General features: G+C 43.6%; 1 protein-coding gene across 1 annotated transcript in view; it reads right to left on the bottom strand.

Moving 5' to 3' along the window:
* SH3BP5 (SH3 domain binding protein 5) overlaps positions 1–22,368 on the bottom strand; it is a 48,585-nt gene extending 26,217 nt beyond the window's left edge. The window contains exons 1-3 of the mRNA XM_080581259.1: positions 22,029–22,368; positions 20,418–20,480; positions 10,770–10,898 (exon numbers count right to left, since the gene is read on the bottom strand). Coding sequence (XP_080437385.1) covers positions 10,770–10,898; positions 20,418–20,480; positions 22,029–22,145 — 309 coding nt within the window. The 5' untranslated portion in view covers positions 22,146–22,368. The remainder of the gene's footprint in view (positions 1–10,769; positions 10,899–20,417; positions 20,481–22,028) is intronic.
* Between the last annotated feature and the right edge of the window lie 4,244 nt (positions 22,369–26,612).

Genomic DNA, 26,612 nt, shown 5'->3' with positions numbered 1-26,612 from the left:
GGGACACTCTCTAGCAGAAAGGCCCCGGCTGACCTTGTGCACCTCTGACAGATGTACAAGATGCTCAGACAACTCCTGAGGAGTCCATGGACTATTCCTAAGGGACCTGTCGAAGATAATTCATCTACTGACCCTCCAGCATTTCTCCTAGTGGAATTACATCTCCATAACAGATGTGATTATCAGGCTTGCTTAGCTTAAAGGAAAAAGTTGTGAATGGTGACCTGGACACACGAAGGGCTAAGATCATTACTTGAAGGAGAAAGTCTAGGTAGTATCAGGGACAGAATTTCATTTCCCCTTCACAGCAATAAAATCCTCCTGTAAGAAGAACAAGCCATCAGCACCCTTTACTAAGTGGAAAAGGAACATCAGAAGCAGACACTGCTAAAGAAGATGGCCATTTCTTCCACACCTTACCAGTGACATTTATCTTCTAACAGAACGACTGCAAGTTTGCCACAATTAAGAGATTTTTCTTACAGAAACTGAGTCAATTCAGAGCCATTCTCACACGTGCTATAGAGAAACTGGACTCTTCCAATAATCTTTTTTTCAGCAAGAACAGACAAAAGTTCATAAATTCTTACTGTTTTACTAGAAGTCATAACGAAACACCCCCAGAAGGCAGTAACCAACATCCACATTAGATTTGTTTTGGCAGCAGCCTGTAGCATGAGCGTTTATCATCACACAGTGAACTCCCACCTATTTAGACCACTGTACAGACTAAAGATTGGGGTGGTTGAACAACTTCCCAGAAGTTGCAAGACTCGCGCTGCCTTCCAACACTCATCGCTGAGCTGTTACCACACACAACAGGTACATAGTATACTACCCTGACCTCATGTCACCCAGTCTCAAATGTTGGCTACTATTTTTAACAGACGAGCATGTCTGTGGCTTACTAATGGATATTTCAAGAGATTGTAACGGCCAGAAGAGACTGGGAGGGGAAAAGTTGAGAGAGAACAACGCAAGAGAATCATTCCTTTAAATTACCAGTTTTTCAAACGCTGTAGATTTGTGTCCTGGGGATGGCAATGCAAAGGATGTGGCTATGAAAAGGAACCCGCTATCTTAAACTCTTCAGGTTTTCTGGACTGAAGAGGATGCAAAATAACCTTAATCAAATCCTCAGACAACAGCAGAGGAAAAAGGGATACACCTCTGTTTTCACAACCCAGCACCTTTTGAGGAGAGCTACTTACACCTTCCCGCCAGTTCCAGCGTTTGCCATCATGTCTGTGGCTAAGCTTGAAAGTCAGATCGCCTGTATTGCTTCTTCCTGCTGAAAGCAGCAGGTATGTGACAGAGGAACAAATCTTTCCTGCCCTAGCTCCCTCCCTGCTACTCCAAAGAAGGGAGGACATTTCCACGCCAGCTTACACACCCCAGCATTCCAATACCCCAGACCTACTTGCACAATACTTGCAATATTTCACAATGGAAAAATGCAAGAAAAAGCATTCTTAAAGAGCAGGAAAATAATTAGCTCATTGTATCATCAGCAATTACTGAAGAGGAGGTTGAACAGCTAGCTGGCTTTGTATTGCTGCCATCCAGAATAGCTAAGGATTTGGGGGGGGGGGGGGGGGGTGTTGGAAAAAGTAAATAAATATCTCTTCTGGAGAAGCTCTTCAATATGCTTTGATGATAATCAGCATTTTCTTCTACTTCTGGAAAGAAAAGCAGAAGGAGAAAGAGACAAATTTACAATGCACAACTAACACATTTAAATAATGGAGCCCTCCAAGGCACGTCTTCTATTAATGATGATAAAACCAATCACAGTTTTTGCATCAGCAGCTTATACAAATTAGTCATCTATCAACAGAACAGTATGCTCACATAAAGCAAAGATGTGGGATGTATAAATATCAACCCAGAAAATAACTAGACCTCCTCACTGAGGCATAGAAAGTAAAGACAGATGCAGGAGGTCTAACTTTAGAGAGGACTTGTACGTGCACAGAATTAATCAATGCAGGTATTTCAATGGAGTGGCTAAACATTAGTTCATACTTTCCAAAGGTGGTAAGAACATGTTATTTCAAGATGGGTTTGCTACAGGTGCCATCTAGTCTGTAGGAAATATAAGTAACAGCAATATGAATCAGGTAAGGATTTGTGGAGGGTTTTTTTAGTTGGTTTGTGAAGTAGCAGCTGCTAATGTTCCCAAACACAGGCCAGATTTCCAGCTGCTTGGGATTAAGATGTCAGAAAGCTGCCCGTCCCTGTGACCTACTATCCTGCATTAGCAGGGCTGAAGGGAAGACAAATGCTTTTGGGAACGTTCCTTCACAGACCTGATCTTCGGTATAACCTTCCAAATCCTACCAGGCAGCATCTGCTACTGTCTCAGCAGTTTAAGGGCACTGTTTGAGACATTCAAACACCACAATGCTCAAGCAGCCAACAGAGGCAGAACATAACCGTAAAACTTAAGTCTTAAAGTAAATAAATAATGGCACTAACAAATCAGCTGGGAGAAACCCAGGTGCTTGACCCAGGTTAAGTCCCCCTGATCCCCCTGCTTCCTCGGAGATAATCACGACTTTGACACGAAGGAAAATGCTACAGAACCGTAAATACAGTTTGCAGGTTTTAAGCATTCAGGTGAAGCAAACTGAACACACCAAGCACAAGCGTCACCCAGCAGCAGTGAAAGACTGAGCCATATACACCCAAACACAGGTACTCACAGGGTTTCAATCACAACTGAACAAACATAAAAAGAGGGCACAAGAGGCACTCCAACCAGTTAGGAGTGTGGCAAAACACTTTATTTACTTAACCTGAAGTGCATCCTGCTTTAGAAATAAAGTTTATGAAATACAGTGGGTTCTCTGGTGGAGGTCCAGGAAGTGACTCCTCGCTCTCAGTAGTAATAATAATAATAAATAATAATAATATGACAGATGTCAGATTCCCTTGCTTGGCTTACTTCCTCTTCAGATGGGTGCCTGGTCCCACAGCCAGCCACACATCATGCAAGGAGGATGAATATACTGGAAATGCCCCTGGGGCTCACAGCAATGGGAACTCCACATTGCACAAGTGGACTAACGTCACATTGACACAGTTTCCCTAAGTGATGTGTTCGTCAACAAAAATGAAATAGCCAGTGGGAAGAAAGGGTTCAGGTCTACAGGGAACAAGGTGAGAAAGGACACATACAACTTCTTAGGCCACCCAGTACAACCCACAGCCTCCACATGTCATCCTTCAAAGCCCTAATTTTCACACATCTCACCTCTACATTTCTTTTCCTTACCATTTCTTTACCACGTTGGGCTCTCTGACTACCCACAAGGCAAGTCCATGTCTCCCTTCCCTCCAGAGCACCCCAGCTATAGCTTTCCAGGCAAGGCTTGTGCTACCTCCCTCCCTCCCATGCTTGGCCTCCCCTAACACTGAGGCCACCACCCAAAGAAAAAAATGATGTTTGAGGAAAAAAAGAAAGATGTTTGAGAAACGTAAGTCCCAGTTCAAGGAGGGAACTGCTGCCCCTCTCTCATTGGCCTCTCCACCACACCAGCCTTACAAAGGAATCCAGAGCACAGCCATTCCTCCATGGGTGATTTAGACACCTGGGGAGCAAGCTGCTTTCACACCATTCACCCGCCTTCCTGCACTAAACCAGAAGCATTACCTCCTCTTTCCTCACACTACTATGAGACACCCAGAAGAGCTACCAAGGCAGCTCCATTGGAACAGCATCTTCATGTAAAAGGACACACAATCAGCATAGGCAGAGCACAAGTAACACAACCTAAAGACATGGACCAGTTAGAGAGAGTACAGAGGAGGGCCACAATGATGATCAGAGGGCTGGAGCACATCTCCTATGAAGACAGGCTCAGGGAGTTGGGGTTTTTCAGTCTGGAGAAGAGAAGGCTCCAGGGAAACCACCTTACAGTGACCTACCAGTACCTAAGGGCCTACAAGAAAGCTGGAGAAGAGCTCTTTGTCAGGGAGTGTAGTTATAGCACAAACAGGAATGGCTTTAAACTAAAAGAAAGTAGGTTTAGACTAGATATAAGGAAGAAATTCTTCACTCAGAGGGTGGTGAGGCCCTGGCGCAGGTTGCCCAGAGAAGCTGTGGATGCCCCATCCCTGCAGGTGTTCAAGACCAGGCTGGATGGGGCTTTGGGCAACCTGGTCTGGTGGGAGGTGTCCCTGCCCATGGCAGGGGATTGGAACAAGGTGATCTTTAAGGCCCCTTCCAACCCAAACTATTCTATTCTGCCAGCTTCTGACTGGTTACTGCAATCAGCCAGAGTAGTAATGTCCAAACAGGATACGTCCTGCAGGCTCCACCGCCAAGAACATGTCTGGAAGTGCTCATAGGAGCCTATGACAATTACTGGCTCTGCGTTGACATGGATCATTCTCTTTGATAAAAGGGACACTTCCACACACATCATTTTCTACTGCTTTCTCCCTGCTCAAGAGACTGTAAGAGAGAGACCAGAATTAACACTGTTAATTATGACACTGCACAGATGATCATTACTTACCAATGACAACGCAGCACTGCAGCTGTAGAAAGCAGTCACATGCTTTAGGTGTTTTTGTTTTTTTTTTTCCCCCTAAAGAAATTGGAAGGATTTTCTAAGGATTTGTAGAAGTTTTGTCATAGTCAATTTTCAAGTCTCTATATCCTTGATTTGGAAATGGGAATCCACCAGACAGTTTTTTGGTTTCTAAACAGTTAACCAGAAACACTCCTTCAGCCAGGAAGGGTCAGTTGGCTGTTCCTCTGTAACTGTGCCAATAATTTTGCTTTTTACTAACTCCATGGCACGCTGCCAAGCAGGAATTCAAGTTTGTCACAGTTCTGCTGACATTTAATTTTTGCTTCTCAAATTCCCCTTCCCTCCACCTTTTTTTTTTGCCAAGATAAGCTTACTAGATAATACAAATCAATCTTAACTCCTTGTTGTCTTAAATGCAAGCATCAGGACTTCAGCTCACAAAAACAGCCGTGTCATAAGGAGCCTCTTTTCCATCCTACCTCCAATATACCAATGGGCAGCACACCTACGAACCAGAGGGGAAGACCTGGATATCCTGCAGTTGGATCTGGACCCAGGAGCTGTCGCTCACCCTCAGAGCTGCCCCCCTGCCTGCAGCCAAGCCAGCTGGTGCTGTGATCCAATTAGTTATCATTCACCAAGTGGATTTGGATGGGAAACTAGGGTGGCTGTAGGAAGCAACACTGGCAAGACAACACTTCCCAGTTCCTAATTAATTTTTAAGAGTGATTGGCAAGTTATGTTGATGTAAAAAGCCTTCATCTATTGAGCTAAGCAAATTACCATCTGTGGAGCCATAGTGCTTTCAGACTTCTCAAGCTGAACACCTAGTATCCGAGATGCAATAGCGATTTTGAAAGTTTCATTCAACTACAGGCACTGCAATCTTCTGCACAGAGTGGTTATCAGCCTCATCAGCTGAGGAAGAGTCTTCCAACTAGGTAAATGTGCTCCTACCTGCTTACACCCTGCCCACCTTCACCATCAAGCAGCTAAGTTACTCCTCAGTTCCTGTTCTGCGAGATTACAACAGCCTACCTTTCACCCTGGCTCACTCTGGATGTTAGATTTGCAGAATCACTTGCTGCAGGATTCACCTGACAACTTTTAAATGGTTAAGCAACCAAAGACTAGATGTCTACACTCATTTAAGGAAGACGGATGCATTTCAGAAGGCTTTTCACATGCACCTGCCTCTCACCACTGACCACAGACATTGATTAAGGGCCTGAACGATTACCTTAGAGTCTAAATCCTTCCATAGATAAAGCTAATCAAGTTAAATCCTGCACTCTCACTCAGTCTACTAGTGTCCACTATAACCTTCTGATCCTACTGGTGAAATCCAACCAAAATCCACATCAGAAAGACAAAATAATTGCTCAGCAGTAACTGGGTTCCCCTAAGTTTTGTGAAGACAGGCAGAATAGAGACCCAGGGTCCAAATATCTGAAAGCTCACCCTTAACTCTTTACCTTGTCAGCTGACTTCTTTAAACAGATGTATCGATCCAATATGAAATATGAGAGAAAGATTATTAGTGAAGTGAGGGGAAGGAGCAGTACTGTAAACAAAGTGGTAGAGAGCACAGTGGCTGTCCCTGCTGAGCACAATCTATTTGTCCATCAACTGCGTTTAATCCCAGGTACACCTAGGCATCAGCAGTGAAGACATTGTTGTACAGTGATGCCAGCATGTTTTTCCAAGCCTTTTGTGACAAAAGAGTGCTTTTCAAGAAAGTATGCCAACAAGATGAAAGGCGGAATTAGTTGTAAAGCTAAATCAGGGAAGGTCATCCAAGAGGAAGGAAGATGAGTACACCCTTTCAATGTATTGCTCTCTGAACACTTGTTACAGATGGGTCCCTCAGTGAGTGACACATATACATATGACCCAGCATAGATCTTTCATCTCTTTTTGCCTCAAGCAAGCTTTTCAATGCTCTTTTGAGAAAGCTAGACAGGGCAGGGGGTGGGGGGGGGAATACCACAAAGCAAAAACATGTTCCTCCCAAAACAGGCTCAGTACTAAAGCTGAGCAAAGCACCCACACCTACTCCCACTCTGAGACAGTACTAGGGACTGAAACATAACTTCTCACTCTGTAAAAAGAGCTCAGTAACGGAAGATAGGCTTCATGAAAAGCAACACTCCCAGGGCTTTTATTATGGTAAGGGTCACTACAGATGCATAGATTTTTGTACTTGTAGGGGTGGGGGAATACATTTTTATTCGACTTTTTTTCCCCCATCAGAAGCAAAGCAGGAAAGTCAAGTTCTCCTCTTCGGTTTGTCCCTGGGTTCCCAAGTGATGACGTACGGATAACAATGTTTTAATGGCACCTTTCACCCTGAAGTGCTTTTACTGCCCTTAATGAACTCAGCTTCACAGCAGTTTGACAGCTCCATTTTATACAGAAAGAGAAAAATGAAGTAATATATTTAAGCCATGCAGTAACACAAGATCAACTCTGAACAGCCCGATGACTTACACAACAGACCACACTTATTTTAGCACAGCATCCTGTCCCAGTGCACGATACCACTAGTGAGGTAACACACTTCTCAAACTCTTACCACATGCTCAGACACTATTGCATAGGAGCTTTCCAGACCCAACCCTGCAAAATGCTAAGTCAACTGTGGCTTAAGACACTCCTAGCCTCAGAGGCTCAAGATGTACACTTGTTTACATTATTAATGTTTTCTGGCAATGTCACCCTTCTTCCCCATTACATTTGGGGAAAAGAGAGGCCAATTTTCAGACTAGTCACATCGGGAAGCAGAACCCTATGGGTCCCTTCCAACTCAGGATATTCTATGATTCCATTGAACATGAGCATTAAAGCATAAGTCAAAGAACAACCTTAAAAAGAAAATATGCCAAATGCAAAATAGTCCTTGCAGTAGAACAATAAAATTTGATTAAAAAACTAATTTGGATCAAAATGCTCTGAAACAGTAGGGTACCCCTGTAGTCAACACAAAAGACCCAACCCACTGTGATATCAAATGAGGAATCACAACAAAGTTGTCTTTGGAGAAGTTGCATGAAATCTTCAGGGTCGAAAGCATTAACTCGCTCTTGCTTCAGCCTCAGCAAAAGCTGAATATTAATGCTTTTGTGCCAACAGACAGCATCCTGATTCCCTGTGCCTCCGCTTCGGAGGACAAAGCACTCGAATGGTAACACTAAGGGCCCATTGTTCTGTTAGAGCAAAGTTCCACCCCGATACAGACCAAGCTGAAATTCTCTTGGCGTATGTTACACAAACAAGATGCTACAGGACTCTTGCATGGGAGAACTAATTTGTTTTGAATTCCCCATCTCCTGCCAACGCAGGATTGCACAAGATGGGGATAAGGGTGAAGAGACGAAAGGACTCATGATCCTGAAGCTTCTCCAGGGAGTACTTGACTCGAGGACTTTTTTTTGCTGACCCCACATCAGTGCCCTTGTACCATTTTAATGTGTTTTATTTTAATAGCTTAAATAATATTTCCAGAAGAGAATCATGTTGGTGCCATGAGAAAGCAACCTCCTTGGTTTCACTAAATACAGCTTTTATCAGATAACTTGCCCTACAACTGGCATCTTAAATGCAAGCAACTCTGGACAACTCCTGCTTTTATGCCAAACTAGGTTTCTTTAATTATGCAGTTCTTTGTTCCCAGAAGACTTCAATTTACAGGCCTTATTTTTACCTCCCTTTACTGAGAACAACAAACAAAAATTTACACTTCCCTTTCTCTTACAAGCACAGCAATGCATTTTATCCCTTATTGTTTAATTAAAGCTCTTCCAGCTACACAGAACCTTTTGTCTGTGCTTTCAGAAGTAGCCTAATGGCTCTGAAATAGCTGTAAAGACAGCAGGTAGAAAAGAAACTTCATAAGCTACGTGTTTTTCTAAACTTGAATGGAATGATATCAAGCTATTCTCATGATTTCTTCACAATTTTAGGAATCAAAGTGTAACAGAAAGACGTCAGGCCTCCATCTAAACATACTAATATTCTGGTACTTTCATTTCATATCCCCACCCAATTTGCTCCCAAATAAACTGAATTTTCCTAGACTAAATGAAGACTACAAAAACTCTTTGGGCAGATGCCTTACTGACAATTACTGTACCAACCTTCCCAATCTCCCCATTTCCAGACAGATGCTCTGTTCACTGTCCTTCAACACTAACACTCCTCTTTGCCCTCATATTTTGTATTTCAAGATTTTATTAGACAAGGAACCAAAGGGAAATCAGAGGTGATCTTTCAGCTCTTTCTCCTGAGCAGATACAAAGAGAGAACTCTGTTCCCTGGCTGGCTCCATAACACAAAATGCAGAAAAGTCAAATGAATGGCAGGAAGGGGAAAAAACCAAACCAAAACAAAAAAAACAACACTAATAGGGTAAGCTGTCAAGTATCACGGAATTAAAAATAAATCTGTAGAAAATTAGCAGATCAAGGATAAGTAGCATTTAAACCTAACTAATGACAAAATGAATTGGGAGAAAAATTGGAGAAAAATATGGTATTCTCTAACAAGCTCAAGGCAAGTGTAGTGATTTTGCAAGTCTCAGGACTTGAAGCTGTTTCAGTTTTTTAATGCTCTCATAAAGCACCTTTGAACTAGTATGACCAAACGGATCTCAGAAGCAGCAAAGATGTAGGAATAAGAAATTTCACTTTTAGGACAATCTCCTGCCAACTTCAGGACAGATGACAAAGTTCACTGCTCTCAGTGACTGATGTTACAAACCCCAAAGTCATCTGATTTTTTGGTACTGCAGACTATGGATTTCTACCATTGACTTTTACAAGTATAACTCCTGAAGTCCTATGCATTCTGTACCTTACATAGCTATTTATGGTTTAAAAAAAGTATGAGATCATACGTGAGGCAGGGTCAGTTGTGTTTTTTTTTTAAACATTGTACATACTAATTAACACAATATAAACAATCAGCTTCTTGTTCTTATTTCATTACCAACTTCCTCTCTTTCTCCACATCACTTCTGCTGGTTTATCTCTACCACAGGCACTAGGCCCTGTGAGCAGGGACTGCTTTCAGAACAGTTACAGATGAGCAGTAGATACCACACTTTCTTTGGAAGCGGTTTACTTTTTACTACGCTTTCACTAGTCTCAAGGATTAAGTCTAATAATTCCCCCACATCTTCACTGCCTGAGACAACAGCTCCAAATAAATGCTGTGCAATTTAAAGGACAAGCATAGTCCCTATTTTCTTGTGTGACACACCTCATCAGCCCAATTCCTGCTTCATCAACTTTCAAAGCAACAAAGCCTGCATTCACACCTCACTTATCTGTGCCCTGCTCTGAGGATATATTCTTTTCACTCCCCCTTCTTCTATTACCTGGTGAGTTCACTTTCTGCCTCCTGGTGTACACCAACACTACTTCTCTCACCTCTCAACCTCATCCCCTACTTATTTTTATAAACAAAGTCATCCTCCTGTCTTTTTTTTTTTAAAAAAAAAAAAAAACCTTTCACAAGTTGCCCCACCTCTCTTTCACTCTTCCCACGAACACAATCACATCCTGGTTACCCAGCTACCAATTACAACACACACGTCCTTCCAGCTGAGCACAGAAGCAGCAACCCCAGGCAACACTTCCCCCTACTTCTGCCCTCCCTGACATGGGAGAAAATAGCAGTAGCACTCGAGGGCAGCCTCCCCCTTGAAGAAATAAAACATGAAAAAGCCTCAGACACCAGCAGAACCCATCACAGATGCCAAGCAGAAGCACTCCCTAAGCCACCATGTGTTCAACTCTCAGCTACTTCATCCTTCAGGTGAGAAGCTGCCTGACATCTCACAAACTTCCCGTTGAAGCCTTTTAACTGCTCAGCATTTTGCTTTAAGGAAAAGTAGCCACACAGGGTCTACACTACATTTTTCAAACAATTACAACTGTTGATAGGACAGAGCAAGGCTCTGAAAGGCCATTCGTAATGAGGAGAGAACAGAACAAGCTTTCTGCTATTCATAGTTCACGTCTGTTGTAGCTGTCCGTGGACTGAAGAATATGTGCAGCTGTGACTGTAAAGAAACACACTTTGCCATCGATTCACATGGCCAACATGCAACTCAAGACATGGACAGTGTCAGCCGAGTACATACACTTGGGACGTTATTAATAGCAGGGAAGCGATGCAATCAATATGTGCTCTCTAGCATAAGCTTATAAGGCAGAAAGTTCTCACCTGCCTGGCCACCCTCCGAGCTTCCCAGTAAGGTTTCGAGTCTTCTACAGCTTTCCCAATCTTCTTTACCAGTTCATCCAGTTTTACCGTTGCTTCGACCAGCACGGAGCGGAACTTCTGGCGTGCATCCTTCAAAACGTTGCAGAGCAGGAGAAAGGAAAGAAAGGACAAAGACAGATTAGAACTTTAAACTTTATTTCTACCCATTTGCCGTACCTCCAGGATGTTCTTCAGACTCACCCATGAGCTGACACATTCAAAACAGTTACTGTCATGTGGGCTAAGCCAGAATTCTTCACTAGAGGTAATAATGGGAACCCCGAACTGCATCTGAAAGCTAGCATCCTGGACATCAAATGTCTGTCTTCCAGAGAGAGACAGCTTCTATACAAAGCCTGCAATAGCCTGTGCTAGTCGTCACCTCTGGCAGGACTTCTCAGAGAGGAATAGCTAGTAAATGACTCGGTGGGGGAGCAAATCACAGAGTTACAACTTCTGAGAGACAGTTAAATGGCAGACATCTCATCTACTGCACTGTCTCATAGTTCAGGATTGTTCAGGAGCATGCATAATGTTCACAGAAATTCGAGTCTGTCCTCACACTTTCCAGAGAAACCTTACCAGAAGTCTCCCTGTAACTGCTTTACAAATTTTGAAAGTTAGTATTTACTAAGGATTTTCAACACAATTTCCAGAATCCTTCTCACTGAGCCTCTCCTTTCAGTAAGCAGAACTGGGCTGGCAGGCAGGCCTAATCCCACAGCAAACTGGTACTCGGATGGAACCAGCACCTCTTAATCTCAGCCTGTGTCCCACCTCTAGCAGCATCCCCCAGCAGAGACACCATTTCACAGCACAGATGAGGATGGACAGGATTTGCTTTCTGCAGGAGGAAGAACTGGACACATCCCACGTGGCAGTGGGACATTTTCAAGTGGGCTCCTCTTTCTGGTTTACAAATGCACCCTACTTACTTCAAGAGCAGCAAAAGCTTTCAGCTTTTCATTGCAGAAAGATTTTCTAGCATCAAAGCACATCTTTTCAGCTATAGTTTGTATCAATGGATAAGGACTTCTACTTTCCGTTTATTATTTATTACATTTATGAAAAGCAAATTCCAGCTACTTCCAAACTAGATGAGTTGCCCTTTTTATGTAATTACCTTTTCTGCTCTACTGCAACTTCCATACCCTCAAGCAGAGCGATCCTGATTTCCATCTCAGCATCCAGCACAAACTAAATCAATGGAATTGTTGCAGAGGGATGCAAATACAGGCTGGGACCTAGCCCAGAATTTAAGGAGACCAAGATGAAGGGCCATGTGAGCTCTTGACAAGCCTTGTAATTCTAATTAGAGAGCAGGATTTAGGCAGACTGCTGGAGTGACATGTTGATAAATCAGGAAGCAGCTGGCTTGAAGAAGTGCTCTAATTCAGAAGGCTTTTGTCATTACTGCTGAGGATTTCTAGAATGCACAACTGTTTATTCAGTGGAAGAACTAAAATACATTGGAGCCTACTACTTTGCTCACAGAAGCAGAAAAATCTGCAACAATACATTAGTTTTACAGAAAAAGAAACATCCTTCAGTAAAAGCTGCTTTCATTCCATTTTAGTTTTCTCTAAAACCTTAGTCAGCATCAGTAGTATTTTTTTCAGTGTAAATAGCTTTGTTTTCTTAAAGTGCTCCAAATTATTCTAAGAAAATACTTAAATGGGTGGCAGGGCCAAAATGGAGAATTAAATGCACTTTAACTTACTGTTGACTGGATTGGAGTTATTAAACTAAAATAGTTTGAAAGATACGCTTCATACTATCGCTAAGAAACAACATCTACCAAGTCAATGAGTTTCTTAATGAGAAAAGTTAGATACCTCCATTAAAGTACTGGATGACACACGGTTCACTGCTCAACATGAATTTCACAAGAAACTGAAACAAGACCGCAAGCATGATGACTATATTGCAAGAAAAATGTTAAGTACTGAAGTATATTTAAGAAGAAATCATTTTCCTATAAATGCCTAAATAATATTTAAAAATTCATTTCTACACAAATGTACCTAAAACTTAGGTTTTCAGTTTGTGAAAGCTGTGTATTTGGATACCAGTTGTGGAAAGTGAATAATTAGAGAGAAACAGAGATATATGCAGTGATTTACCAAAAAAATCAGTTTCCATGTCTGCAAGATAAGCACTTGGAACAAAGAGACCTGTCAACAGCAACTGTGTATTATCACTAACAAATCTGTGCTTAGAGACCTACCCCAAAATTATTCATGTAATTACATCTACACTTATCCAACATGAAAAATACTTATCCAAAAGAAAAAGAGAACAGCAAATAAAACCCCAAAAATACCCAGTAGAGAGCAGTCTCACAGGAACATCCGGATCCATGAATCTCCCACCAACTGAGTGGAAGTGCATACAAATTACTAAACTGTAACTAATCCTCTAACAGGCACCTAAGGCACAGGTCTTGTAAACGCTTAAGCACATGTTAATCCATGGACACAGCCCCACCTAACAGGATGGCTAGTTACACACAACGGGGAGTTTCAGCTGAAGAACACACTGGAGCGAACCTACAGTTCTTATTTCCTCCCCAGAGATGCCAGTTTCCTATTTTGGAGCTTCACATAGGGTCTACCACCCTCATTTTTTCCCATGGAGGAGAATAATGAGTAACAAAATGCCCCAGGAACTTTACATCCATGTCATCCACTACACGACGTATTTAAAATGACATCTTTATTCCCAGGCTCCCGATTGCCACGAACACAAGTCTGCAGGCTCCGCCACCTTCTGCACGAGAGAAAAAGCAGATGCTGACGCTCTGCCTGGATCAGCCCCGCAGCCAAAGGCTTCCAGCCATCTCCTTCGGACACAGCGACCACGAGCAGAGGTCTCTGAGAAGTGGTGACACCAAACCCATGCCCTCTCCTCTCCTGCACTTCACGTGCTGCCCTTAAGCCCTAGCTACACCACAAGCGCAAACGGTTCCCACATCACAAACCCACACAGCGCGCCAGCCCTGCCACGTGCCGCCAGAACACCTGTAAAAGTCGTCCCCCTTGGGACAGCACAAAACTCCCCTGGTGGACACCACCAGGGAGGTTTAAATAAGAAATACAGGTGCAGCAGCTATTTTTACTCTTGGTGTGAAACCAGGGGGGGTCAGAAGTACCAAGGCTTCTGCACCACATGCAGCAGGAGCGTTGGGCCTGGTGCACCTACCACTGACATGGCAGTCTGACTAACTAGGCTCTGACTAACACAGGTGTTTGTCATGCACACAACTTCGGCAGGCACAGCACTTGGTGCATCATGTGAACAACTGCAATCTACTTCTCAACATCTTTTTCTAGTGGCTGCAAGAACTCCGCTTCCTTCCTGGAAATCCTTCACATTTTTCTCCCATGTGATTGAATTTACAAGTGCAGTTTTAGGGAGCATGCCAGACCTCTGTCCCTTAAATGCTTTTCCTGCAAGAAGGTGGAAAGAAACAAAAATTAAGATTTGCACTTAACACGCACCTGTTGAAGGATAAAGCATGCTTGTTTTTCCTTTCTGATTAGTGACGGTGTTGAGCTGGTGTTAGATGCCAGATGACACGCAAATCACCATCTCTGCCCATCAAAGGAAATACATATTCTCAAATAATTTTCTTTTTAAAATGAACTTACTACATCAACTGTGTATGAAGCATCTTCGCACCACGTGCATCTTAATTTCATTTACAATGGTTGTCCTCTGATCTTCCTGACGATCTGGTGTGCAGAATCTCTGACAAACCATTCAATCAGCTTGGGAGGTTCCTGGCAAATGAGATTGCTGCCTGAAAGACAGGCTTCATCTGTTCCCAAGATGGAGGCAGCATTCACCCCTGCCTTCCTCCGCCACAGAGGCCTACCAGCTGCGAAACCTCTCTTCCAGGTTACAGCTGTGTCAGGATCAACAACCTGCAGGTGCGAGGAGCAGGTAGGCTGCCCAGCTACACACAGAGCAGGTGCAGGTGTGCATGTGCTCAGAGAGCTACCCCAGAGCATTGAATACTGACATTTTGAACATCCATTTGGCACTCAAGCAGTTCAGATAAAGCAGATGGACAACCAAGCCTTAATAACAAAGTGCAAGGAAAGGGCTATGTAACATAGCACTTAATTCTGAAGCATGGGGGGGGCGGGGAACTATTTCTTTCTATACATCTATTAATCTGCCATTTACGAACAATATAAATCAGTATATGGAAGTTGTTTTAACCTCCTGCTTGCAGACAGTGAGACTACAAATACAATCTGATTTTTTTGCCTTTTAGTCCTCTTAGAAAAAGGCCAAGGGAGGCAAGCAGGGAGAGGAACTGGGTGCTCCTTCCAAAGCACATTTCTCTGCTGAACTCCTCCTTCCTTCAGCCAGAAACCCATTTCTGCTTCAAGGCTGTGAATCAAGTAAAGCCCTTTGACTCACTCAGGTGACAAAATCTTTCCAGAGTCAGAGTGGAGGAAGAAGCCTTTCCTTACTCATCCACAGACGAAAGCAAAAGGCAAAACAACAAAAGCAATCACAGTCCACGTGCAGGAGCCATTTCCTAAGGAAACAAGGGAATTATAGACATGGAAAGAGCGGCTATTGCCGGACAAATCCATCACGCATGTATATCACACTGCAAAAGACAGCAGGAAAAACAGCTATGGAGCTGCTCCTCCCTTTTCTGTGCACTCTTCTCTGGGACACTGGAAAATGCTGCACGGGGCTGCTGATAAGGCAGCGGATGTTTCTACAGATAAGTTTCCCCAGCCCGAGCAGGCGTGGTCAGAAGGAGATTCCTGTCACTGACAGGCCATTCTTCTAGAACTTGGAAGGCTGAGGATTTTTTTTAAAAAATACTTAAAATTTGTATGTGGAACATGGTCAAAATCTCGAGCTTTACCCTGAGAAAACCAGTACATTGAGGAGGAAATCAATAAAAGGACCCTTCCCCTTTTGAGAGGAGTTCATATGCTGACAAGGCTCACAAGGGAAGGAGCACCACAGCAGATACAACCCTGTCCTGTGACTCTATTCAACACCAACCCAGAGTAACCTTTAGGGTAAACCCAGGCCTAAAATTAGCACTAAGCCCTGGAGATCAGGGCCAGAGGATCTAGGCAAGCATAAAAGAAGGATCCTAACCAAGCCCTACTTCCAACAAGCGTGGCTGAATCTAGTTTTCATGTGCAATCGCCACCTCTCAACAAACATTGGCAAGCTTGCAGCTCCAGCAGCACAAAAGCTCTCTCTAACATAAACCACACTTTGAGATTGCTGGGATTCCAGTGGTAGTTTTAATGGTATGTGCAGTATTTTTCTCCCCACGATGCTGCCAGAGGGTCCCTCGATGAATCTGCTACATCTGAATTGCACTTTCGAGAGGTGGTCAAAGGCACGGATGAGTTAACAAATGTGCATGACTCACCCACCCAGCTAAGTACATTTGCAACTTCTGATGGAGACGCGCTTCCAGTACACAGGAAAAAAGCCCCAATAGTAAAGCACAGCTCTAACGTGCATTTAGTCAAAACGTACTCACATCTCCACTGCAAGATGTTTCCCGCATCTCTTCCCAGAGGCTTGAAACAAACAGGGACGTTAGGAAAGCCAAGTGTTAAAGCCCCTGGAGGACCTTTATCATCGTTTTGCTGTGTCAGTAATGCTCAGCGTTGCACTTAGTATGAGCAGTGTTAAGGATTTTAAATGAAGCCTAATCAAAGATTCATTAACAGGCAATACATTAATGCAACATATAACTACCAGCCGCTCAGTGCCCTTTATCAGGGCCACGTGTCCTGAAGAGGCTGTGAGCATCGTCAGGGCAGGATAATTCTCCAGGGTTTAGTGGGATAGGTCAAAAGAGCAAAGAACGAGTAATTATATCAACTAAAGAACAGATACAGCCAACTTCAGCATCTCTACTCAACACATTCCACACATGTAAAACCACACCTTTCGCATGGTGGTTTGGGTGCAAAATTTCTCTTTTTTTTTTTTTTTTTAAAAAAAAAGGCAGGCTGGTCAACTTAAAAGAGGATTCCTCATTTTATCATCTCTGTGATCAAGCCAACTTCAATACATCATCAAAACCCTGACATGCCCGTGGCTACACTAGGAGAACACAATATCAAAATCCTAGAAGGATCTACTGATTTTAGCACCTTAACATTTCTAGTGGGTAAACATTACCATTTTGCAGGTGTAGAACTGAGGCACAGGGAGAACGGAAGCACAGGCTTTAAAAACATTTAATACCTACAGCTTTTTTGCAGTTAATGGAAACCAGAGAGAGTGGACACATGCAGCAGCCCAGTTCAGAGCAACTCGTGCAAGGCTACAGAAGTCCAAAACAGTCTCACAGAAAGAAGATGCCACAAGGCTTCTCTTCCTGCTGATCAGGGAGTACACCAAATCACAAAAACCATCATAGTTCATTGTTTTTTTTCCCTAAACTTCCTTCAAAGACATGAACCTTCCACTCAAATGCTCCAGTTGCTTTTTCAGATTATTCAGGAAATATTTCGCAGTGGGAATGAATGGACCACAAAGTAATACCACAAGACGTTGTATGCCGGCTTCCTGTAATATAAATAGCCTAATGATATTGTGTTCCCATTAAAGTCAACTATGATCAGGTATTATTTGCTTCATATTTTCAATAATGGAGTGGAATAGGATAGATATATCTCCATTGTTTGGTAGAAGAAAAATAAGCAGAACTTCTAACGAAACATCTTGCAATAGCAACACCACCACAAACTAGGAATGGGCAACAAGAGGGTCACAAAGCTGCTAGTAGCAGTCAAAACAACAAATCTTCAAAGCCAAACTTGGTGTGGCTCTCCCAAAAGACCATGTTCTCAAGCAGCATTCAAGGACTTAAGTCTTTGAAACAGAGCAATCCCGATTCTGAATGCCCCCTTCCAAGCTCTGGATTTATCCTATAAAGCTGCTTGGCAGAGCTCTCTTTTTTTGTCTGGAATGAACATGTGGGATTTTTTATTGTTATATCATAGGGGGAGGGATAAAAAAAATATTTCCTCTAGAAATGTTCTGAGTCTATTTAAAATGCATTTATCAGGATGTATATAAATTTAGACCTTACATCACCCAACTGCATTTGTCCTCGAAATTAAAGCAGATCAAAAGCAACGCAAATCTTCCTGGATTAAAAATTATGCAGTTGCATGATGCTACAAACTGGCTTCAATCCAGTAAGATTTTGGATGAAAAGTGAAAGGGAAACTTTCATGGAAACATACTCTTGATGGGATCTTAAATTTAATCCATCAAACATTGCTTACAGTAAGTACAATTCAGATCTGCAGTAAACATTTAATAACACAGAGGTAGAAAGCATCATGTAATTGTTCTCTGTGCTGACACCTAGTATTTCTTAGACTAAGTAAGGTAAACAATAACATAAAATCAAGCTGATGTGGAAACACTGCTATTTCATTTACAATGGCATATCCAAGGGCCTTTCAGCCTTTAGAGCTCAGCATGTGTCTCTCGCATAGTAGCTACAAATCTCCAGACTCTACAAACACTTGAACACATGAATAATTTCAATCAAGCAGTAAAATCCCATCTTCAAGTCACTGGGATTTACTTCATGAGTATGCATTTGCATTATTATTACTACCCTATCTGCTTCATAATATGTCCTCAGCGCAAGGTTATGACAAGATTAATGAAATCCAGGCAACTATCCATAGCACCATCTTTCAATTTCAGTACCTCAGCATGAAATAAGGAGATTGAAAAGACTTATCTATATTTAGATATATAGATATAAATATAGCTAGCACTGCTCCCGAGGAGACTCGGAGCCCATTTAATTGGGACTGTTTTGACTAAACAGATCCACTAGCATACTGTTTTTTTAAAGTTCACTCATAAAATTTAAATCAACGTAGTAACACAGAACGGTTTTCACAGCTGAAATATAGTTTAATTTTGCATAACAAATAGTCCTCCATTCCACTAAGCTTATTTGCCAATAAATTCATGATCTACATGCCAGAAAGCAGAGAAAATGGAAACAAGTAAAGAGAAGAAAACAGCCACGTGACGAGTTCAGGGAATGCTGCATCCTGCCCAATGGAACAGAACAGTTCAGTTGGAAGGGACCTTCAAAGATCATCGAGTCCAACCGCCTGACCACTTCAGGGCTAACCAAGAGTTAAAGCATGTTGTTGAGGACATTGTCCAAATGCCTCTTGAACACAGACAGGCTTGGGACACCAACCACCTGGCTAGGCAACCTGTTCCAGCGTTTGACCAGCCTCACAGTAAAGAAATTTTTTCTCATGTCTAGTCTGAACCTCCCCTGGCACAGCTTTGTGCCATTCCTTCACGTCCTGATCTCAGTGACCAGGGAGCAGAGACCAGCACCCACCTCTGCTTCATCTCCTCAGGGAAGCCACGGAGAGCCATGAGGTTTCCTCTTGGCCTCCTCTTCTCCAGACTGGAGAACTCAAGTGTCCACAGGACATGCCTTCCAGCCCATTTACCAGCTTTGTTGTCTTCCTCCGGATACTTTCAAGTACCTTGACATCCTTTTTATACTGTGAAGCCCAGAACTGCATACAATATTCAAGGTGAGGCCAAGCCAGTGAACTGTCACACCACCAGCTTCCTAACTATTACCTATTCGCTGCTCTGCTTGGTGTGTACAGTGGCGTTACTCCAATAACTTCAAAATGTTCCAGGTACCCATCCCATGCTTCCCATCTCATGAAAATACACATATAAAGAAAGGAAAAAAAAAAAAAAGAAAAAAAACCAAGACCTTGACATTTTTAGATAGAGAATAGATATATATAAAAGTGTACTTTTAGAGTATGTGCAATCTTGGCATGCTTTGATACAGCATTCAAAATATTATGTTACCAAAATTATTTAGGATCTAAAGTAGCATTTTATGCCAGTTCTCCTTTAACAACATATTCACCTTACACTTCCACAGGTTTTATCTTTTGTTTTGCAGTTAACAAAAGAAAACTTAGATGCTCAAGTATGCCAGTTAGTTCTGAGTTGGTATTAGATCAACAACACCAAGCCTTCCAGAATAATGACCAAGTGGCTCAAGAACTTACTATTGGATTTTTAAATGTCAAAAAAAAAAAAAAAATACTTTTTCCCCTCCAAGTAGGAAATCTTTCCTTCAACATCTGAAGAAAAAAAAAAAGGCAAAACCGACAAGCTTAAACAAAAAAAAGCACTCACACACAAAAGTGAGGAGATCCTGGCAGGTACTTGTATGCCAAAGATCTTTCAAACAAACTTTCACTGTCCATAATCACAAGAACACAAATCTAAAACAGTTACTTGTAAAAACAGAACTTGTCTAAGTTTAGTTTCAGAACCTAAAAATAGGGTTTGGCCGTGGGGGAGGTTGGGTGCTCCACTCACTGTCAGCATCCCTCTACCTTTCTCTTTCTGTTCCAGCTGTTATCTCAGTTTACAGCTTTGAAAATTACCAACAGTTCCTTGTAGCCAAATAACCAATCCAGATGACACAATTCAGGAGGGAACGTGCATAAAAATATTGTTCTATTGCTCACAAAACCCAACGTGCAGAGAAGGAAAATGCAAGGATGAATTCTCTACCTCCAGTTCCGTCTCTCTCCGATTGATATCATCTGTAGATTGATTCAATTTTTCAAGCTCACCCTGGAAAGAAAGAAAGAAAATGTTAAATGTGTATTAAGAAACCTGGGGGGAAAAAAATGTTTCTGAGAATGGTCATTCAGCATCCCAACAGAAAGTTCACAAGGGCTGTGGCTTACATGCTTAATGAAAACAGGAAAACTTGAGACACTTAGAATAACTTTGCCGCTGGTCTTTTACTCTGCAGCTTACAAGAAAAATAATCAGAGAAGTTCTACAGTTTTATTTTAAGGTAGTACGTTTCCTGTTCTGGGCTATTCCTCACTAGAAAAAAATAAACATAAGGTACAATAACGTCTGTCCTGTTGATCAACATAGTGAGCATCTGCTAGTTTCCAGTGAGATACAACTCCCCCCCCCCCCCCAAAAAAAATAAAAATAAAAATAGCATAACCTTAGTACTACCCCAGTAGCTCCAGCAAAAGCACAGCATTCATGAGAAGAAACACATGAAAAGCATTTTACTCTGGATTTTGGCAAACCTTTCTATAATAAAACCAGTCAATGGGACGTATGATTGTGTTTACTTAGTCTGCCTTCGTGCCAACATTTTGATCTCTAACAGCAAAACCAAAGGTGTTAAATCCTTTGAATAAATATTTACTAGAGGTGGCGTTGGCATGAATGAAGTTACCGTAAAAACAAAGCTCGCAGTTAATGACTTTCTTACCACAAAAAGCAACCCTGGGGAGCGGATTCCAATAGCCTGAATTATTTCAGCAACACGTTGCTCCGTGCGAGATCCTACCCGCTTCGGCAGGGGTGTCTCACTAAAGAATTGCCCGCTTTTCAACCAGGGAAGCGCTGAACCACGCAAACCCAACACCATAAAACCTGACGGGCGCCCGAGCTAGCGATCCCCCGCTCGGTCACAGCGACGTCCCCGGCTACGACCAGAGGGGGATTAACCCAACAGCGCAGCTTGCCTGTCCTCGGAGGTCGGATCTCGCCCCCAGCTCCCAGGATTTGGAAGGCACATCCCTGCACACCCACGTTTGCTGAGCCAGAAACGACCTGAGCTGCCTCCCGCTGCCAGGCGAGGAAAGTTCCCGTGCTCGGAGGCAGGCACGGCACCCTATTTTTTTTTTTTTTTTTTTTTAGCCAAACGCCAAAACCAGCGACCGGAGGGGTGCAGACGTAGGGCAGGTGGACACGGGCTGCCAGCGGAGGAACCTGGGGCCAAATTTAGGCCGGCAGAAGCTGAGGCGGCTCGGCCGCGGGCCTGGCTCCTCCGCCGAGCAGCCTCTGGTGAATCCTGCAAGCAGCGCTGGGGCAGAAAGGCTGACGGTGGAGGGAAGGAAAACGGGGTGGCTGTCTGTCCGTCTGTCTGTCCGTCCGTTCGTCCGTCAGCCGCGGGTGCTTGCTTCGGGGATTGGGATTTGGGGTTCGACCGTTTTGGAAGCGGGGCTGAGCAAAAAGGCGTTCGGGAAGGCACGCGCGGAGGGGAACCGCCGTCTGCCATTAAAGCCGCCTCTTAAAAAATAACAGAGAGGCCCGCAGCGTGCTCGCTCTCCTCCCCGCGCGGAGAGGGGACGAGCCCCCCTCCCTCACCTGGATGCGGGGGTCCACCTCTTCTTCCTCCTCCTCCTCCTCCTCCTCCTCTCCCTCCTCCTCGGGCCGCGGGCCCTCCTCGGCGGCGCCGCGACCGCGCCTGGACCCCGGCTCCATGGCGGCGGCAACGGGCGGCGACAGCGACAGCGACAACGACACCGACAGCGACGACACGGACAGCGACACGGCCACCGCCGCCGGGGCCACCTCGGCCCGGCCCCGCCTCCGGGAAACCCCTCCCCGGCCGCAGCCCCCGGCTCTTTGTGCGCTCGCCCCGCGAGGAGGAACTGCGGGCTGGCTTCCTTCCTTCTTCCCTTCCCTCCTCCCTCCCTCCTTCCTTCCCCCTCCTTCCTTCCTTCCTTCCCCCTCCTCTCCCCCTCTCTTCCTTTATTATTTTTCCCCCCTCTCCCCGCCCGGCACCCCCCAAACCCTCACAAGCCAAAGTGTTGGAACCGCAGGTGTGAGGGAACACCGCCTGCGCCTTGCAGATCCTTTCTCTTCTTAATTATTATTTTACTTTCAAAATAAGGGGCTTTCGGCAACCTTGAAAATAGGAATGAAAGCCAGGTTTGCCATTGTGTGGCAGCTGAGCAAGCAGCTGTTGCACCTACGCTGGATGCGGCAGAAAAAGGCATCCCGAAGCCATGTCCTTGTCGTGTGGGTGTAAAGGAACTTGGTTCCTTTTTAGCTCCAGCTTTCCTCGCTTTCTTCACCTCACTTTCCTCAGGTACAGCCGAAAGCCCTTCTGTGGGCAGCAGCGAAGAAATACAAATTTTAAACAATGGTTTTTCTCTTCCCCTCTCACAGCAACCCCAAAGAGAGATTCACACCGTGTTCCTTCCTCATTCCAAAGGAAAACCACCTTATTTCTTCTTTTCCCTCCCAGCAGAGGGCATGGGCCATGCTACCCATATGGGAAAAATCAGGCAAGAAGCGGCAACTGGCTCAGCTGAGGCCCTTCCTCAAATCACACCAGCTGTGCTGAACCACTTCCTCACTGCCTTTGGGTGGGCAGCAGGTCATTTCCAACAGGTGAGGAACACATCTCCGCCTTAAAAGTGTCACTTTTTAATGTAACCCCATTTTTGTTAGAAGATTCTGCAAAGAATACCAAAAAATTAAAAATAAGCAGATATTTCTTATACTTGGAGAAGAAGCTTCCTCTGAGAGACTGAAAATCAAAAAAAGATTTCAGCAAAACATAAGAAGATAAGAATTCACATTCCTAGCATGAAAAAGGGGGGAAACAGAAGTATTCAAGCTCTTCCAAACAATATAAAGCAACTGGGAAGAAAAAAAAATAAAAAAGAAAAAGAAAAAAGGAAAAAGAGAGCGGCACAAACATTTGAAAATAGTATAAACATGGAAAGTGACACCAACAAACTAAAAAAAATCAAGGAACAGAGGAGGTGTTGCAAAAATGCAGATGGGTTGTTTGCAACATCTTCATTTCTCACAGCAAAAGAAATCATGTAAAGAAAAGGAAAACATCACCAACCCCAAGTGGTTTATTCTTACTCATTTCCAACAAGGGAATTAACCTTGTGCAAACAGCCCAGAGCTTCCAGGGCCTTGGGGTGTCTCATCCCCACTGTGCTGTGGCTCACGCCAAGATGGTGATGGTCCGACATCCTAAAAGGGGCAGAGAAAACACAAAGCAGCACATGGACGAGTTAATGCTGGCAATCCCACCGTCACCGCTTACGTTTCTAGAAAACATGGCTGTGCAGAACAGCTACGGTAGCTTCACCACTTTTCTCCAAAACCCACACGGTCTGACCCACAGCAGTGACACACAAAGCACTTCCTGCTGCTTGGGGTACCCAAATGCTCCCATACAGACCGTGCTCTCCCCACAGGTTTTGTAACGTTTGAGCGAGGACCCTGTTGTTCCATTGCCACCATAACAGTCCCAGTGATTGTCACGGCTCAAATAAAACTAAGCCAAATTCATCAATCTGCCACCATCGTGTCAGAGCAAGCTGTTTCTTTCCACGTTCGTACTTGGAACGAGCGTGGTGGGAGAGCTGCCTGCGCAGCTCAGCCCTGTGCAAGAGACGGTATGAATACACAGCCCGCTTTCTCCACGGCTTCGAAAGCTCACACGCAGGCCCCAGGCTGCTGAGATCATTTTATACCAAACCAACACATCAGGAAGGTTTATTTTTAAGGAACTGCTGAAGAACACACAGGTTGTGAGTTTCCCACCACGAAGGTGTAAACAGAAAAGCAGCCTTGAGGGAGAGGTTTGAAGGAAACAAGAAAGAGAGACCACTCGGTACACGTGAATGTCAATAAAAGACTCAAGAATATTATTTGCATGGTCAGTTTTCTCTCTTCCCCATGAAACAGCTCTGGCTGAAACCGCTGTCACATGCAAAGGGCAGCAGAGCCCCAGGAGCTGTGAGCAGCCACCCCGCACAGCATGCAGGTGGGCTCCATGCTCTGCTTAAGCCAACGCAGCACAAGAAGTAAACGGCAGATGGTGGCGTTAGGGTATTACTTTCACCAAGTCATGAGTAATCTCATCCCAGCAAATGTCCTACGCAATGTGTTAAGTCAGAAGCCTCCCCCCAGAAAAAGAAAGCCAGTCATGCTGGCCTTTTCACTTCCACCCCAGGTCCAATATGCACAAAGGCAGCTGAGTCAAGCCTGCACGAGGATGGACCGAGACAATCTGTGTGCTTTCTCTTGCATCAATATTTCAAAACCTCGGTCCGAAGCAATGTTTGCATATCAACCGCTGTGCCGTTGAGGCAGGGAGAAACAGCACTCTCTTTCACTAAGGGGATTCCAGGGTGGTCACAGCGGAGAATTAGCGCCGACTCACTGGGCCAGGCTGCAGCTAGACAAAAGTTAGGCCGGAGATGGTACAGCTCATCTAAAAAGCACGGGGAGACGTACCGATGCAGGGAGAGTCGTGATCGAAGCTACTTCAATGACCTTTTTAATCACACCAGGCAATGCGTGGCTGCATTGCACGACACGACAGCAGCCATTTGGGCTGCAGTCTTTGTCATCAGTGCCAGATCCCAGAGCACAGAAACCTCTGGGCAGGGTGATGCTCAGGCCAAACAGCAATCATACTTTCAGGGGAAGCTGCTAGATGACCCCGTTTTCTGGTCCCACAGAAATCTTCTGTGTACAGGCAGCACTTGGCAGGAAAAAGAGGGAAGCTTCTATAAGGGAGGAGTACAGAGAGGAATTTTCTCCCTTGTTCTGGAGGATGTTTTGTAAATTAGGTATTACATCTTCTGAATAGACATTGGGGAAATACAAGTTACATTTTAAATAAAATCAGCCGGGAAGCAGTATGTATCAGTGAAGGACTGCCTAGGGAAACATACTAATGACTGTTAATAATTTAGGGGGGGGAAATCAAAGCAAATGGTTAGCATAATTTAATGTATACTTGATGATGGTAGATTTTGAATGAATTTTAAGGAAGGGGTTTTTTTTGTTGTTTTTTTTCAAGTCTAGTCTTACATTCAAATTTCTGCTCATACATGCCCTCAAAGCTTGCTTCTGCCCAAGCACTAGAGGCAAGAACATAAAATACAAATCAATGCTACATCTCCTTCCTCAGAAACAAGACCTACTATCTCCTCTTTTTGAACGTTGATGGCATTTAAGTACAGTTTGGGATTAATTAACACACATTCGCTTACTGAAGACACATTTGCAGTTCATGGGAAACTTTGTGGAGAAAACTGATTGAGACTGCCTTGCTTCCATAATCCCACCTCTCTTTCCTCGAAGGGACTGGAAAAAAAGTTTTGCCCTGAAAAATTCTGCTTTTGTTGATTATGGGGCTAGAGGCTAATTTCCAACTCGCCTCAAATATTGAAGCGCTATTGCAATTTGTTTTAAATAATTTACCATCAAATAAACACAGTAGTATAAACAGTCCAATTCTAAGAAAAAAAAAAAGTGTATAAAACATGGCTCCCAAAACACGTTTATGGGCATAAAGTCACCTAAGTAATTGCTATAACTGAAGTAATCCTGAAAACCAGTTTACCATACTAACTTTGGCAATATTACACCAGAAATTAGTTTAGCCTGGGGAAATTCTCAGTTAAAACCAAAGTCACCATCTCTCTCTTCCAAACTGCTGCAAAGATATTGCTCTATCAACATTTAAACCCCATATGCTTAGCTGCTTTTCAGAAGTATATTGCACATGTTCGAAACACTTTTAAACACTAAGCAGGATCTCGCCCACAAACCCAGTACATTCAAAGATCTGGTTCTCCAAGTCTTAATCTCACTGATAGGAGGCTAAACTTTTTTTTTTTTTTTTTTAACATACAGACTGCATTTGCAGAACATTTTAAATTCCCTGGATACACACGCAGAGGGTTAAACTCTTCAGAAGTGGTCAGAATCAAAACTTCTGGCTTATTTCTCAGTCAAATTTTCACTCTTCCTTACTCACAGTGGTTGCAGCATGATTGCACTCTGCATTTTAGGACATGTTAAGAATCAGTTATTCTTTTTTACACCTTTTGTTAAGATGCAATCACCTTTTGAACTTGGATACAAATGAAGCACACAAAGATGCATTAATGGGGCCTGAGCATC

Source organism: Anser brachyrhynchus (genome assembly GCF_964034855.1).
Source record: "Anser brachyrhynchus genome assembly, chromosome: 2".
In the NCBI taxonomy this organism is placed as follows: Eukaryota; Metazoa; Chordata; class Aves; order Anseriformes; family Anatidae; genus Anser; species Anser brachyrhynchus.
Note: the sequence above shows the minus strand (reverse complement) of the source record. Positions and strands in the feature narration are given on the sequence as shown.